This window comes from Lactuca serriola, chromosome 8 (assembly GCF_051521515.1).
Source record: "Lactuca serriola cultivar US96UC23 chromosome 8, Lser_US96UC23_V15, whole genome shotgun sequence".
Taxonomy (NCBI): Eukaryota; Viridiplantae; Streptophyta; class Magnoliopsida; order Asterales; family Asteraceae; genus Lactuca; species Lactuca serriola.
Genome location: NC_136415.1, coordinates 1779234 through 1796494, shown reverse-complemented (window position 1 = coordinate 1796494; position 17261 = coordinate 1779234). Strand labels below are relative to the sequence as shown.

General features: G+C 29.7%; 1 protein-coding gene and 2 long non-coding RNA genes across 10 annotated transcripts; all 3 read left to right on the top strand.

Moving 5' to 3' along the window:
* The first annotated feature begins 686 nt into the window (after positions 1 to 686).
* On the top strand, positions 687 to 2019 carry LOC145071313 (uncharacterized). Its single transcript, XR_013690386.1, has 2 exons — positions 687 to 1145; positions 1255 to 2019. It is a non-coding gene; the product is annotated as an uncharacterized LOC145071313 (long non-coding RNA).
* Positions 2020 to 6888: 4869 nt separating this feature from the next.
* On the top strand, positions 6889 to 8898 carry LOC145068471 (large ribosomal subunit protein uL6m-like). 5 transcript variants are annotated; one of them, XM_079015439.1, is made up of 3 exons: positions 6889 to 7043; positions 7742 to 7880; positions 8326 to 8898. In XM_079015439.1, exon 3 carries the CDS (start codon positions 8337 to 8339, stop codon positions 8643 to 8645), a length of 309 nt encoding a protein of 102 aa, XP_078871565.1. In that variant the 5' UTR covers positions 6889 to 7043; positions 7742 to 7880; positions 8326 to 8336; the 3' UTR covers positions 8646 to 8898. The 5 variants fall into 5 exon arrangements, with proteins under 5 accessions (XP_078871565.1, XP_078871566.1, XP_078871567.1 ...); XM_079015440.1 differs by having other exon boundaries at positions 8323 to 8898; XM_079015441.1 differs by having other exon boundaries at positions 6897 to 7043; positions 7698 to 7880.
* Positions 8899 to 9504: 606 nt separating this feature from the next.
* LOC145066063 (uncharacterized) lies at positions 9505 to 15489 on the top strand. 4 transcript variants are annotated; one of them, XR_013688616.1, is made up of 8 exons: positions 9505 to 10006; positions 10307 to 10503; positions 10836 to 10981; positions 11250 to 11435; positions 11579 to 11653; positions 11741 to 12643; positions 12756 to 13203; positions 15238 to 15489. It is a non-coding gene; the product is annotated as an uncharacterized LOC145066063 (long non-coding RNA). The 4 variants fall into 4 exon arrangements; XR_013688619.1 differs by lacking the exon at positions 15238 to 15489 and having other exon boundaries at positions 9522 to 10006; positions 11741 to 12481; positions 12573 to 12643; positions 12756 to 13185; XR_013688618.1 differs by lacking the exon at positions 15238 to 15489 and having other exon boundaries at positions 9522 to 10006; positions 11741 to 12481; positions 12573 to 12643; positions 12733 to 13185.
* Positions 15490 to 17261: the final 1772 nt, after the last annotated feature.

The window sequence follows — 17261 nt, the reverse complement described above, 5'->3', positions numbered from 1 at the left end:
AAAAAATATATTTTTAAGGTATTTGTTGTGATTATTCTCTTATTATTATTTTTTTTTCTTTTTTTACAGGTAAGAATTTGTTACCAGTTCAAGTTCAAGTTCAAGCAAATTGTGATGTTTTTCTTTTTGTAATAAACAATGTTGGAGTTGTTTTGTGGTGTTTTTTTTTTTTTTTTTTTTTTTTGTTTTTTTTTTTTGTAACAAACTATGTTGAGTTTTTTTTTACCTTAAAAACATTGTATGTGAATGTTAGAGTTTTTGTACCTTAAAATATATTTTGTTTTTAATTTATGATGGCTAAAATTTGATGGTCAAAATGTGTTATAAGAAAAACGGATATTTAAAAAAAACACAAAAAAAAAGATAAAAAAACCGTTATTTAAAAAAAACTGTAAAAAAGGTAATAAAAAAACTAAAATAAAAGCTGTTATTTAATATATATATATATATATATATATATATATATATATATATATATATATATATATATATATATATATAACATTAAAAAGAAGAAATAAAAGAAAAAAAAAATAAGGTATTTACAATAAAAAAAAACTGAAAAGTAAAAAAAAATGAAAAAAATACATTTTAGTAAATATGTTTGAAACAACCCCGATACGGTAAATATTTTTTCAAAGGACTGTGTTATGGTCAAAAACTCTTCATCACATAGCGTTTGGTGTTTCAATTCCTCATATACGTTTCATCACACATTCTTCACATATCCTGCGTTCCATCTACCAAATTCAATGAAAGAAGTTAGGGCACGCTTTATCGCTATGCTTTCTTTGTCATGCTTTTTTGCGATCCAAAGTGGCCACCAATTTAGTGAAAAAACATTCGGTATCACAAACATTCAGTATTCACTTACAATCTCAAACGTTGAATTTGTCCCACTTGTAGGGAAGATTAGAGACGACGAATTTGATGACAACGCTAATTTCTTTCCTATTTCTCTCTTTACAAACACATCGTCGATGGAGGTTATCAGTGGTTTTTTGATGGATTTGCAGTTAGATTGATATTTAGGAAAAGGAAACCTAACAATGACTCCAGAAAAATCGCCTGGCATCTTCATCTTAATGCGATTTTTTGGAATTTAGGGATTTTTAATTTGAAGAACAAGGATTTTATTGCAGAAGGTAAACTTTTAATTCTTCAGTTCCAATTTCTTCCATAAGTTATCCTTAGCATTTACGGTAGTAGCAGCGCCATCTACTTCTTAACCTATGTTGTGATTTGTTTATGCAGGATAAACGAAGAGGAATGCCCCATGATAATTCAGCCCTATTAAGATTCAGATTTTTGTAAGGACACTTAAGGCTATTAGTTTTGGGCCATTTATTTATGCTATTGAAGCGTATTAGTATGAGGTTTTGTATTTTTGTTCCACTCAAGATCCCATTCCTCTTTGTACCACCACCAATCCCTATCTTACATCAACTTCTCATGTGGATTAACGGTTCTAATTTACCCTGCATCATTCCAGACAGTAGATCACTGTCTGATGATAAAAAAATCACTGCTCGAGCTAGACAAAAAATTATTATTAATGGTTGTTATAACACTGATGACATTTACGTTAAATTGAAACCCCCAGTTCAGAAATAATTAAGCAAAAAGATAGATTTTTTTCCCTTAAGTTATTGTAGAAATTGGGAATATTTTACTAGCAAGACCTTCCATCTGAAGAAATTTAGTAATATGGAGAAAAAAGATGTGACCAAGTAATTTCAATTGCCTGGAAAATTACTCAAGTTTCATGATTTTATTTCAGTAAAAAACAAGGTGAATGCTATCTGATCTTGGTGGGTTTCTTTTTGTTTTCAGTGGAAAATTACTCAAGTTTCTTGTTATTGTTTGTCGGCTATGGTTTTGTGCAGTTTATCTTTAGAAGCATTCAGGGTTTGGAATATATTTCTTGCCAATATCATTCTCTTATGCATTAAAGGATGTTCTCCTAATTGCAAGAACGCTAAATGATTATGTATTTCTTGCCTATTAATTTCATGTGTTTACTGATGTAAGTTAGTGTATGTTTTTTTTACTTAATATAAAAGGAAATTGGCCCTTATATATTTAGTTGCAAAAAAGTTAATACATCTTTTGTAATCAATTGGATGTATCATGGGCTTGCCTTGTTTACATTTTAGTTAAGTCATGTTTTACTATTGAAGGAGATTGTATCATTGTTTTAATCACTATTTTTTAACAAAAACAACCCCAACCGTTTATTTATGGCACTTTGCACCCATATGTGCTGGTATTAATCGTTGAAAAGCACTTTATGCTAAAATTTATGGCAACATCCAAAAGACATTATAAAATATGTAGGAAATTGTCATTTAAATAGGTTTTAATCAGGGGCGGTTTTACTATGGTCTCTATAGTGGCACCGGCAACCCCCGACTTTTTCGGACGCAGTGTAAAAATGTTCGAAATTTTTGTCCTCCTAGCATGGCACTACTAAAATTTCCCGTGACACCCCTACCATGAAATCCTGCCCTTGGTTCTAATTACATTTTTCTCTTATGTGTTGTTATGTATTGATTTAATTATACATAACCTATGTATCATTATCACTTTTGTTTTAATAAAAAGCCATGGATTCTATCATGTCAGTCCCCGCGCTCGAAAATTATCATCGAAAGGCTCGAAGGTAAGTATGCAACTGAATTCTTGTTTTTCCTCTAAATAATGTTTTTTGATGCCTAATTTCACAGTGGTTTTGTTTCGTTTTTTTTAGTTTTTTTTTTATTATCATTTTTTGTGATTTTCTCTAAATTTAATATATATGCATGGCAGGTGATAAATCCAAGTTGGGTATTTTGAGTGGTTTCCAATATGTAGAAGATAGACTTTATTTGTTTGAAACTTATATATATTTACAAACAAGAACAATTTTATGAAGCAATTGAAGGTTGCATCTCTGTTTTCCATGTTGATCCCATTGTTACACACTACTGTCTATAAAGTATCACATTCTAGAATTCATGACCAATAACCAAGATTCTCAAAACCCAGAAAAATTAATCTTGTAGTCTGATTATGGTTGTTGGTAATGATAAAATGGTGCATCTTTTTAGTACAAAGACAATTTCGTGGCACCAATTAGTGCAACAAAGAGTATTTCAGATGTCTGCATATGATCAAGGATGGTGAAGTAGCTCATTTTAAATCTGTATATACAGCTGCACCATTGAAAGTTCCACTTCATTTCTTATTCATACATTGTACATAGAAAATCCACCTATTTATACCGTTGTACTTTCAATTTTTTGGTTATTAGCACAACATATATTAGACAACGGTACAAGAAATACCCAAATTACCCTTTGTGGGCCGTGCTTAGCACGGGCCTTAAACATGCCTAGTATATATATATATATATATATATATATATATATATATATATATATATATATAGAGAGAGAGAGAGAGAGAGAGAGAGAGAGAGAGAGAGGTAGTTTCAAATGTTTATCACATCTATTGTGTGCTAGAATGCACCAATAAGAATTGAGTAAACATTAAATGTATATTAAATGATATTCATATTTATAATTCTTTTTTATGAAAACTAATTTAATTCGTCATTAATGTCAATAATAATATTCTTTCAGAATGAATTCATATATAAAATAATAAGAGTGTATTCTAGGAGAACGAGAGTATATTTTAGTAGAATACACCGTCACTCTTCATAATTCATACAACTTTATTGTATTTTAAGTGAGTGAGCCCTGGAATAATGTTATTGCTGACATAAAAACCTAGATACGAATTCATTCTAAAAGAATGTTATTGCTGATATTAATGACGAATTTAATTAATTTCCAAAAAGAGAAAATTATAATTATGGATATCATTTAATATACATACAGTTATGGAAACCATTTAATATCTATCATTATTTAATTAAATAAAAATATAATTTTACTAAATTTCTATTGGAGCATTTCTAGCACACAATAAATGTAAAAAACACTTTAAACCTAGCCTTATATATATATATATATATATATATATATATATATATATATATATATATATATATATATATATATATATATATATATATATATATACATACAATTATGGAAACCATTTAATATCTATCATTATTTAATTAAATAAAAATATAATTTTACTAAATTCCTATTGGAGCATTTCTAGCACACAATAAATGTAAAAAACACTTTAAACCTAGCCTTATATATATATATATATATATATATATATATATATATATATATATATATATATATATATATACAATTTAAGTATCATTTATACATGAATATAACATATAATAAACTTTTTACAGTTTACATCAACTCTCGTTACATGTTATATTAACATATGAATAGAACGTGTATTAACTTTCCTCACAAGTTATATTTGTATACGAAGAACACATTTATCATAATTTTGTTACAGTTCATTTGTTATTTATATACGAATAAGTAGTTCAAATTTCCAAAACACTTCCTCTTTTATTAACATACTACTTATTCATATATGAATAACAAATTAACTTTAACAAAAACTTGATAAATGTTTTATTCATATATGAATATAACATATGAAGACAACTAATACACGTTTTATTCATATATAAATATAACATGTGACGAAAGATGATATAAAAAATATATTTTAGGTAAGAAAACTTTATTACGTGTTATATTCATATATAAATGATATTTAAACTGTAAAAAAGTTAAACATACGTTTTATTCATAAGTTAATAACGAATGTACTGTAATAAAAATCTGATGCATTTTTAGTCATTTATAAATAACGAGAGCTGAAACTTTAAAAAAATTTTATTTTATCTTGAAACTATATCAATATGGATGTCTATTTATAGAAAATAAAAATTATAAATTTTGATATATTTTAAATAGTTTTCCGATAAAAATAGTTTTATAAAAAAAAAGAAACGAAAACAAAAAAAGTATGTTTTTGTGTATATTAAGGTAATGATTAACATAGTTTAAGGAAACATGTTTGGTTGAAAAACAAATGTGTATCCGTTACTCATTTCCGCTGGTACGCCTAAGTGTTTTGCGGCAAAAAAAATGAGTGGTTGAGAATGATTCTCTCATTCTCATTTTTTTTTCTCAATTGAACATTCTCTCTCTCCCTCTCTGTGTTTATATATATATATATATATATATATATATATATATATATATATATATATATATATAATCATTATAATTATATTTTTTGGAATACTCATAATAACCCTCTTTCTATTTTTTAGGAATTCATGATGTCCGAATTCTGAAAACACTAATTGGAAAAACAAATTACACGAAAGAACGGTCGATAATAGTGATTTCATACGTTGTATGCCAACGATGGTGACTACAACGGATGAAATCACTACTATCGGTCGTTTTGTTCAAATCGTTCTCTATTGTGTCGTTTCCCCCATGTCATTTGTGTTTTTGATTAGTGTTAAGAATTCAAATAGCATGTATTTCTAGAAAATAAAAAGATGGGTATTATGGGTTGATTTTTTTTTTTATAACTTTAATGATTTTAAATTACAATAAATGATTATAAAATATTTAAATATAAAAAATATGATTCGGGTTGATATGATAATTTGAAAACTTATTTATGGTACACATGATATTTGTAAATAGACAAGATAAATATAATAATTTACTGTTTATTATGGCATAGATGAATTTCTTTTGATTATTTAATCTATGGCACATGTTTGTAGTATGTCTACATAACCAAATGACTAGATTATTATATTTTTTACAATATATTGCATCGAGGAACCCTAACAAATCAAAAAAATTATAAACTCGTTTCACAATATATTGTTCTCACGTTTTGTTCAAGTTATTTGTATATTATACAACATGTAGTATGTCTACATAAATGCACTTTAGATAATTGTTTTTTTACTCGTATTTTGTATCACTAAGTTTTGACTTGTATGTCTACATAAATGCACTTTAGATAATTGTTTTTTTACTCGTATTTTGTATCACTAAGTTTTGACTTACAGTTTGATTTTATGGTTTCATGTAGTTTAGAAGACAAGGGAAATACGAAGGCTTGATCGTGCACATCATCTTGGATTTTATGTGTTTTTATAATTTTGGGATACTCTTATTCATGGCAGTGACTTTTTGATAACAGTGACTTTTGATAACTTGTTTTGTAAAACTTATAGATATTTAAAATGATTTTAAAAATAGAAAATATGCCTTTATTTTTGAGATGTTACAAGTTAATATCCACTTATTAAGTGGGTGCTTGAGATTTATTTTAAAAACAACTTATTGACTTATTGACTTTTTGAAAAGTCAATAAGTTAAAAAAATGTTTGGTGATATGAAAATGACTTTTAAAATAGCTTTTCATCATCTTTAAAAAATTAGATTTCAATAAGTTAGAGTTCTAATTTTTCAAAACATCTTATGACTTATTAGGCCGTAAAAGACAAATACCCTTAAAACATATATAAGTTAAGACAAACATTTTTTAAATAACAACTTATTGACTTATTGATTTTTCTGACCACAAAAGTTAATCAAATATTTTTTAAAAAACTATTTTTCTCACCATTATAAGTCAAAAAATCATTTTGCTTTTTGTCTTTCTCATATTCAAAATGAAATCCTAAATATCAAATATTATTACTTATTCTCCTACTCCCTGAATAGTGATAAATGTCAACTTGGGATGAAAAAAAAGGATTCATTACAAATGTCAATTATTAAAGTATGTAATAAAGAAGGATAAAATAAAAAAAATTATTATCTTTTAGTTAACAATCAATAACTCAATAGCAACTATAATCGTGTGGAGTTTGGTAAATTCCGGTTGGGTTTGGTCTCTACAAGTACCCATTCAACCTCAAGGCTATTCTAGTAATTTCCCCATTAGAAGGAGCTAGGTTCCGCTGCCTTTTAAGTTTAGGTTTTCACTCTCACCGTTTTGTGGTTTCCTGTGGAGAAGAGCAGCAGATACTCAACAGCTTGCAGGCTCCGTTTTCTCATCACCATCAGGTATCTGTAGGCGTCCTGAAATCTACGGTTAGGGTTTTGTTAGCACAGTAATTCATAGAAAATGTTGAAATCTCACTTGTTACCGTCGATTCAATCTTTATTTTTTAGGAAAAAACATCGGCAGTAATTCATAGAAAATGTTGAAATCTCACTTGTTACCGTCGATTCAATCTTTATTTTTTAGGAAAAAACATCGGCAGTAATTCATAGAAAATGTTGAAATCTCACTTGTTACCGTCGATTCAATCTTTATTTTTTAGGAAAAAACATCGGCAGTAATTCATAGAAAATGTTGAAATCTCACTTGTTACCGTCGATTCAATCTTTATTTTTTAGGAAAAAACATAGGCAGTAATTCATAGAAAATGTTGAAATCTCACTTGTTACCGTCGATTCAATCTTTATTTTTTAGGAAAAAACATCGGCAGTAATTCATAGAAAATGTTGAAATCTCACTTGTTACCGTCGATTCAATCTTTATTTTTTAGGAAAAAACATCGGCAGTAATTCATAGAAAATGTTGAAATCTCACTTGTTACCGTCGATTCAATCTTTATTTTTTAGGAAAAAACATCGGTTCACCATATCCTTATAATTGTTATGATGATTTTGATATCATCGATGAAGTTTTGTGTGCTATGTTTTCGTTGTAAGCTGGATGTTTCAGGATGTTTGATGATGTGTGGGAGAAAACGCAGGTGGTGAAGTGTCTTCGCCGTCTCTCGTCATCCTCTGTAGTATTCCGGCGATATCAGACATACTGAAAGACAGAAAGATTGCTGAACATACATTCTTCAGTAATTAGGAAAAAAGACAAAGAACGGAGATAATTTTCAGGTTTCTCCTTTTCTTTATCGGGGGTTTTCATTGCTATCAGATTTCGATCGTCGTTGCTCGTGAATTTTCCGTTATGATATTGAGCTCAATTTCCTGAAAACTTCCCCAAATCAATTGATAATTTTGATGGCCGGTTTTTTGCATCGAATTTGAATTCTGATATTCCTTTGAAATTATTAATGGAATTGCAGATTGTGTTTCTTGATCTAGATTTTGAATGACGTGCAATCTTAGGGGGTATAATGAAAAATACTTGAATCAAGAAACTGGGGTTTGCTTTGGGAGTTAGTAATGGTGACTGAAGCCAAATTTTTTTTCCGTAAAGTAATGGTGGAAAACCATCTAACAAGTTGTTTCAAATGTTTGCAACGAAAAGTGCTTAATTTTTTGGTATTTTTAATATTCTCTTCCCCATCTAAACCAATACGGTTCTTACTTTTAGCAGAAATTAGTGAAATGGAAGCTCAGTTCTTTCGGTTTCTAAAGATAGTGGGAGTTGGTTTCAAAGCAAGAGCTGAATCTGAAGGGCGTCTTTTGTTTCTGAAATTGGGTTACAGTCATGAGGTGGAGTTGACAGTTCCTCCTGCAGTTCGTGTATTTTGTTTCAAGCCCAATATCGTGTGTTGCACTGGAATCGACAAGCAAAGGGTGCACCAGTTTGCGGCTGCTGTTCGCAGTTGTAAGCCCCCTGAAGTTTACAAAGGGAAAGGTATTATGTATGTTGATGAAGTTATAAAGAAGAAACAGGGAAAGAAATCAAAATAGTTTTAATGATGGAAGTGAAACCCTGGAGATCGGCAGTGTTAGTTTCTGTGATTGAAACATTATACTTTGTCCTTAAATTGTTGAATAATTTATGATTTGATACATTCAATCGTAGTGCAGTGAGAGTTATAGCCTACATTTTGATTTTGACCATTGTATCCTGCTAAAGATTGATACCCATGGATATGGGTGGAACTTATTGTGACCGTAATCGTTGCTTAGATAAAAAAATGGATTTAGTCCATTTTTTTTTTGTTTTTTTCTTTGACAAAATTGCAAGAATGGTCCCTATGGTTCTGTTGAAATTGTCATTTTGGGCCAAACAAGTTTTGACCAGCCTTTATGGTCCAAAACGTTTTTATTTTCTTGTCACTTTGACCCAATTTATTTTAAAATTTTTTATAATGATGATTTTCCATTGGTTTTCTTTTTCAGTTTTTATTTATTTATCTATATACTTCAATAATTAAAATAAAGGAAAAAAGAAAATACATCTCTCTCTTCTCTCTCTCTTTCTCTCTCTCCCTAGATGCTAAATTTATGTTTACTACAGTAACACTGTTGAAGTTAAGTTATTCGAATTTGTTTAATTGTTTAAATCCTTTTTTTAAATGAAGAAATTGTAACATCTACATCAACAAACTGTAAAAAGCCCAAATTCTTTTATATTTATATATATATATATATATATATATATATATATATATATATATATATATATATTAAAGGAGGATACTTTTTAGGAATAATAAACTTATATGATCTTTGGCAAAAATGGCCCTTGGATATATTATTTCTGTTTTTTTGGATTTGGGTGTTTTATGGAAATATTTATTTTCTTGTGTACACGTGTTTGATCATCGTTTGGTTTATCCGCTTCCAATCCTTCCCACCGCCTCAAATATCTTTGGTCAACGTTATTTCTCTTTTCTTCCACAAACCTCCCATCGCTTTTTCGCCCTTGCTGTTTTTGCGTGGACCGATTATTAGTGGCGAGCAACTCGACATCGAGGGGATCACGGTGCCTAAAGAAGCTGTCGTGTTCGTCGCCAGTGCAGTCGCCGGTGCCGCCGCAAAGCGCTTCAGAGAGCTGCGTTCACCCACCAGAAAAGCGCTTCAGAGAGCTGTGTTTTACTTCAAAGAACCGATTCGGTGTCTGCTCATCGGATCTACTCGGAGCTTTCACACATGTAACTCGTATGAAATTGTACAAGTGATTACAGCGTACAAGACGTCCTACATCGTCTCGCCGATTCCGGTGTTCTCCAGCTTCACCGCCAATCAGACGATCCTTGATGCCTTCATAATGTAGATTATTCACATTCGTTTGGTGTTGGCGTATTCATATAGTAACAATATTGGTGGGTTTCTATTTATTGTTGGTTTACTTTAAGGCTGAGCGTAACAATATTTGTAGAAGCTAGATTGGACTACTTATTTGGATGAAAACTGAAATTTTTGAGTTTCAGAGTGTTTGATTTTGATATATCATGGCCCTTTATATTAGATATACAAATTTAAGAGAAAGATGCTCGAAAAACAATCCACAAACGACAAGGGTTCTCAGTTGTTTTGTGTATTGCCTTTAAGGTGTTTGTCAAAATGCCTACTTTTTAATGCTCCCTTACAAACCCTTATGTCCCCTTTTTTTTGTTTTGCAGATTTTCCTCATGAATCTGCAAATTGCACAATTAGGTGCTGACTAGCACCTATGAAAGTTACAAAAAGCTCTCAAAGGTTTGTTTCATTCTATATGCAATGCAGATTATAGAACATGAAAACGGGCACGATGATAGCGTCTTCTTTGATGGATGAACAATGGAGGAAAAGTTTTCTTATTACAAGCTTTTTTGGAAGGGTATGCAGTATGCACATGATTAGATATATCGATAATCACACAATAAAAAAACACTATATGATCTACATTTAATAAATCAACCATTTTTTTGTACAAATATCACAAAATAACCACCTATTTTGCAACAGGTCAGTTGCAAAATTATTTTTTACGGACTATATTTTTTCAAAATTGCATCATATTTTTGCAAAATATTTTAAAACAAAATTATAATACTATAAGTTTGCAGATAATGCGGTTCCAAAACTATTATTTCCCTTTTTGCTAATAATGGATTGGATTGTGAATTTGCAAATATTGCTTACTTTAATGGTGAGAGAATTGCATTCCAGGTGATCCGGTTACTGCAAACGCAAATGTTTTATTCTTTACAACATTTTGAGTCACTTACAAGGCACAATACCACCTGAATAGGGTTCAACACAATTACAAGTCATGTGAAATACGCACTATGCAATATCACTACTCTCACAAAGTTGTAAGTTGTTACCTGATTTTCTTTCTCCACTAAGGGCAATTTGGACATTTTACTAAACGATTAATGTATTTCAACTTATAGATTAGGGACCTCGGAAGCATACACACCGTAGACTGAATAAAACGTCTGAACGAGACTAAATGACCATTTTACTCTTGCATTTATAAAAAAACAAATTTCACATATGTCAGAGGAGTTAGGAAAAAAAAAGGTCAAATATCCATCTATGAATGAAAATCAGTAATTCTTTTTTCCCTAATAAATGCAGGTGAATACTAACTTGGTTTTAGTTGGCAATGCACAAAAATAAGTTTCGGCAATTCATTCATATCCTTCACTGCTTCTTTATTTCTTTAAATTAATTTATTATTATTTTTTTTTACTTTTTTTTACTGTTTCAGCTGTTCAATTTTAGCAGGGAAGATTAATAAGTAAAACAGTTGTGGGATGTGAGGTTACCACTCTGTATTCAATACTTATTTTTTTTTTACTTTTTTTTATTATTTCAGATATTAAACTTTTTTTTTTACTCTTTGTCGCTCACACTAATGTTAAACTTCTAATTTTGTTTATTGGTTAATTTTACATGTCTCATAGGTTGGTCCAGCCACAATTGCAGACGCCATGATCCGAGGTCTCCCCATCATTCTAAACGATTAAATTGCTGACCAGGTAATTTTCTTATTAAAGTTGATTTTAGAATGCAAGGGTAAAAATGTCATTTTTGTCTCAACACCTCAGATATCTGATATTATGCAGGAAGTTGGAAATGTACCCTATGCAGTGGAAAATGGATATGGGAAATTTACAACGTCACCAAAAGAGATTGCAGAAATTGTTGGTGAATGGTTTGGTCCTAAAGTACATGAACTCAAGACTATGATAGGGCTTGATCTGAATTTAAACTATCAAACATCAGTCACAAACATCGAATATTAAAACACAACATAAATTCAATCTGGGTACATATTCGTTTCTTTCTGAGAAATTTTTTTAAGAAGACTCAAAAAGGATAGAAGAACAAGAGGACAACATGAGCAATGGTACACAAAAATTAGCCAGAAAAAGAAATTTATAGATAAAAGCAGATGAAAAGTCAACATACCCACAGTGTGTAAAGAAGGTTAATTTTCGGTGTCGTTTTCGTGTTATGCTCTGATTTTTTCTATGTTTTCAAATGATTCCTTATTTAATCATTATACTTAAATTCTGAATACGTGTTTTTGTTTGTCCGTGTAGCTGTAAGAATCCAACATATGTGTTTTAAAAAGAGAATAGATCTCAGTTTACTTCTACTTTATTTCAATTTTAGGCATCATACTTTCATAGTCAACCAACTATAACATCCTACTTCCATCACGAACGACTGATAAACGATGACACCATCTTTTATATAATGTGTTCAGTCGGTTTTCTTTGATATTAGCGGTGAATCTGACCCCTGCAAAGCGGGGGTTCCTATCTAGTTAAATTATTATATTGGGATAATGACTTGATAAGGTAAGATACTTTTTGAAATGTACACATTTAGTCCTTATTCTTTTTTTCTTGTAAAATAAACCCTTATACTTTATTTTTTGTAACAATGCAGTCCTTGTGACCGGCTATACCCGGTATACCGGTCATATACGGATTTTTTTTTAGGGAAAATGACTTGATAGGGTAAGATACTTTTTGAAATGTACACATTTAGTCCTTATTTTTTTTTTTGTAAAATAAACCCTTATATTTTATTAATATGTACACATTAGGTCTTTTTCACCGGATTCTACAGGTTTTGCTGATGTGGAAGCACAAGTGGCACTAAATAGCAATTAATTAGCTTGTCACCGGAGGTGGGTGATCCTCCAACAACAAGAAAAGGGTGGCGACCCTTCTCTTTCTTGTCTCTCTTCCTCCCGGTCGAACAACAACAGCCAAACACCCTTTACCTGTTGTGTTTCTCCGATCTGTCTCTCTTTGCCTCCATCTTTGAGATATGTTGCCAGAAAAAGAAGAAAGAATCAACGAGGGGGCTACCAGAGCAGCTCCTCGCCGCCAACTACCGTCTCTACTGCCTCCTGCCTCACCCTTCGACCTTGTTGTTTTTGCCATCATTCCTCCTTGCTACCATTGATGTGTAGGAACACACAAAGGAGTCGCTGGAGATCTGGGTTCTCCCTCTTTTTCATGATGAATAAAAGTTGGAAAAATCTTGTTGTGAATATGTGGATGCCACCTAGGTATTTCATTTCAACAAAATAAAAGAAATAGAAAATGACTTGATAGGGTAAGATACTTTTTGAAATGTACACATTTAGTCCTTATTTTTTTTTTGTAAAATAAACCCTTCCACGTCAGCAAAACCTGTAGAATCCGATGAAAAGGACCTAATGTGTACATATTAATAAAGTATAAGGGTTTATTTTACAAGAAAAAAAGAATAAGGACTAAATGTGTACATTTCAAAAAATATCTTACCCTATCAAGTCATTATCCCTATTATATTCAAACACATTCGAGAAATAAATATTAAAATTCATAAACATAATTAAAATTATAAAACTATCATAATTATTCATAAACCTAAATAACACTATTCAATGTTGGGCAATATAAAACATTTAAAAGAAGATTTTTGAGAAATCAGTTAAAAGAGAAACAAAAAGTAGCAAGAAAGAAGAATTTTGGTAGTAATTATATTCAAATAAAAGAAAGTTGTATTCAATAATTCAACTACAAAGTTATAAACAACAAACTGATGGGTTTTTTATGGGGTTTAGCCCATGAGTAAGCCCAAGCCATATTTAGCCCATGTTTTTTTTTCTCACTCTCTCTCTCTCTCTCTCTCTCTCTCTCTCTCTCTATATATATATATATATATATATATATATATATATATAGGTTATAATGTGAATGGACAATTATTGTGTGGACATATGGATAATGAAAATTACTAAGAGAATAACTTGTTTAGTAATGCGAATACGTTCAGTTTTACAAAAATATCGTTATTTTCATTCATCCTCACTAATTCTTATTCATTTTTGTTCTCAAATATTGTTTTTCATTCTTTTTCATTTTGACAAAATACGACTCAATACATATTCTGACAACATTCTGACATAATGAGAATAATAATAATAAGTCTATAATAACCTTATAGAGATTTAATTAGTGAGAATGTTTGTTAATGACAATAGTTATATAAGATTGAACGTATTCATATTATCAAAAAACATATTTTCTTTGTCATTCTCATAAAACTGCACTGTCCATACGACCACATAATATATGTTAATCCACATTTGAACCTAGCTCTCTCTCTCTCTCTCTCTATATATATATATATATATATATATATATATATATATATATATATATGGCTAGGTTATAATGTAGATGGATAATTATTGTGCGGATGTGTGGACAATGCTATTCTATGAGAATTACTAAGAGAATAAGTTGTTTAGTAATGCGAATACGTTCAACCTTACAAAAATATCGTCATTTTCATGCATTCTCACTAATTCTTATTTATTTTTGTTTTCATTTGAACTTAGCTCTCTCTCTCTCTCTCTCTCTCTCTCTATATATATATATATATATATATATATATATATATATATATATATATATATATATATATATATATATATATATATTAGTTACTAGTTGTGAGACCCATCTAATAAATGAGTTAATTTAAAAAAAGAAAAAAGCTAAATATAAATGTCAATAATATTTGAGAACTTTGAATTTATAAGAAAATAAGAAAAATAATGAATTATTATAATGAAAATATTTTTCATCTTTTAAATTTAAACAAATAATTTAAATAAATAAATAAACTAATAAACTTTAATTTTGGGAATTTTGAAATTAAAAGGTAAGTTTATTAATGAAATTGATATCAATTTATTACTACATTTATTGTAATTATTACGTTAAAATATGATGTGAAATTTAATAAAATAGATAAACTCATAAAATGAAATATGGAAAAAAAAATAATTCAAAATAACCACAAATAACATTTAGTAAATTGAATGAAAATGTGAGAAATGACAAAAAAAAACTTTCATTTATTAGAGAGGATATATTGCTGCCTAATGTTCAAGTTTATGCACTCATAAATTCACAGCCACCATAGTAAGAGCCAATAGCAAAAGAAAGGGTTTTTATTTATTTATTTATTGTTTTCCCGTTTTTGAAGACACACTTATAGTGTTTGGTATTTTTCGGAGATCCAACACTTCGTTTTCTTTGATTTTCAGACAACAATTTCCGAACATTAGGACATTAAAATCCAACAGTTGAATTGTTGAGATTTGCCTCGGAGCCTCGGGAATCGCAACATCTGTTAGCTGTTGGACAACAACCCTGATTTTGGTGATATTCTTCTTTCTCTTTGTTATTATCCATACACTTGAAGTAATCTTGTTCCAAGTGTATGATGAATAATTTATGTCTCTAGTAAATTTAAAGAAGACTTTGTAATAATATTGGTGATAGAGAATTTGAAGCGACTCTAGTAGTCTCATGGTTGTATTCTTTTTTTTTGAAATGTTTTTCACGTTAAAAATTCTGGTGTCTTTATTGGTTGATTGCTTATTGTTTTTGATCAATTATATTTATCATATAACTTGCATAAGGATTGTTTTGTTGCAAGTGAAAATACCGTATTTGTTTGCATCCTCCAAGGTTCATTCGAGACAGAAAAAATTTAGTCAAACAAAGTTTTAATTCCGTATTATTAGTTACCGTTTTGGCTGCGTTTTTTCCATCACAAACTTGTATTAAGTAGTGATTTTTTTTACTTACACTTTTACATTATCTATATAGAAAAAAATTTAAAACACACATCAAAAATCAAATATAAATGAAAATTGAGATTTTAGAAATTATAATTAAAAATCATGTTCTTCAATATGACGTGACTTTGTGTAATTAAACAATAGTCAAAATATTCAATAAACTTCAAACTTCTAAATTTAATTACACCATTAAATATATTCTATAGGAAAATTACTAATCTAGCCATAATTATTAATGACTTGTCAATAAATAGCCAGAAAATGCATCTTAACCAAAAATAGCCCATAAAATAATACTCAACATATAGTTGACTGCGATCAACGGTGGTTGACTACTCTTTTGCTTGAAATCTACTATTTCGTGGTAATAGACTAATGTTTTCATGGCCCGTTTATTTTTTCATGGTCCATTAGCCAAAAGTATATAATGTTTAATTTTTCAGATTAGGTCATTTTTCACTATGTTTTGTTGGTTTGTCTACTTTTTTCTCTCAATGTAGCACCCGAAGAACAATCAGGTTTGTCTATTTTCATCAAAATTTTACCGTATTTGTGATTAGGAGTGGTTTTTGTATATGAGGTTAAGTTTTTATTTGAAAAAAATCGAAAAAAAAAACAAAATCGTAGGTTTCATATGAAACCTACGGTGTACAAGTGCCAAATACATAATTTGTGCAGTATCGACTTGTACACCTACGGTTTCGTCGAGCCGTACGCATTTTTTTTTTCGTTTTTTTTTTAAATTTGATCCAACATGATCGGAATTGTATATATAGTATTATTTCATGATTTTTTTTTATAAAACTCAAAAAAAAAAAAAAAAAAGCGAAACGGTAGGTTTTTTTTGGAAACCTACGGTGTACAATCATTTAATACAAAAAATGTTGTCAATTAATTTACTTTGGTATTTTATACAAATTAAATAGAATATATGAAATGATTAAGTCTTATATTGTGTGCTTTCTCTAATTGTTTATCACTATTTTCCTTTTATAAAACTTTATTTAACCTTAATGTTTATTTAATTTTGTAGTTTCCAAACAAAAGAATGATGGGTCACTTATCTGTCAAAGCTTCATGTCATAAGTTGCATGAAGTTTTGAGTGGCTTGAACGGACCCGTGCGCGATATTTTTTCAACAACTAGCTTCGGTTACTTGTTGGACCTACCAGCTCAGTTCGAAGACGAACTTCTTATTCATGGGCTGTTATTGCATATGTTGCGTCCTATTGCTGAAACGGGCGCAACTGAGCGTCTATATTTTAGGTTTTCTAGACGTACATTGTCATTTGGGCCCGAGGAGTTTTGTCTTGTGACCGGACTTTACATGGGCTGGTGTCCTAGATCAAGGATCAAATTTTCAACTATGTATAAACAGGGATATGGTAAAAATACATTTTGGTCCAGAGTCTTCCGATATCGCACGAACACTTCTTTACTTGTAGAAGATTTAGACCTCCTTATCTTGAATCAATGGTTCAATG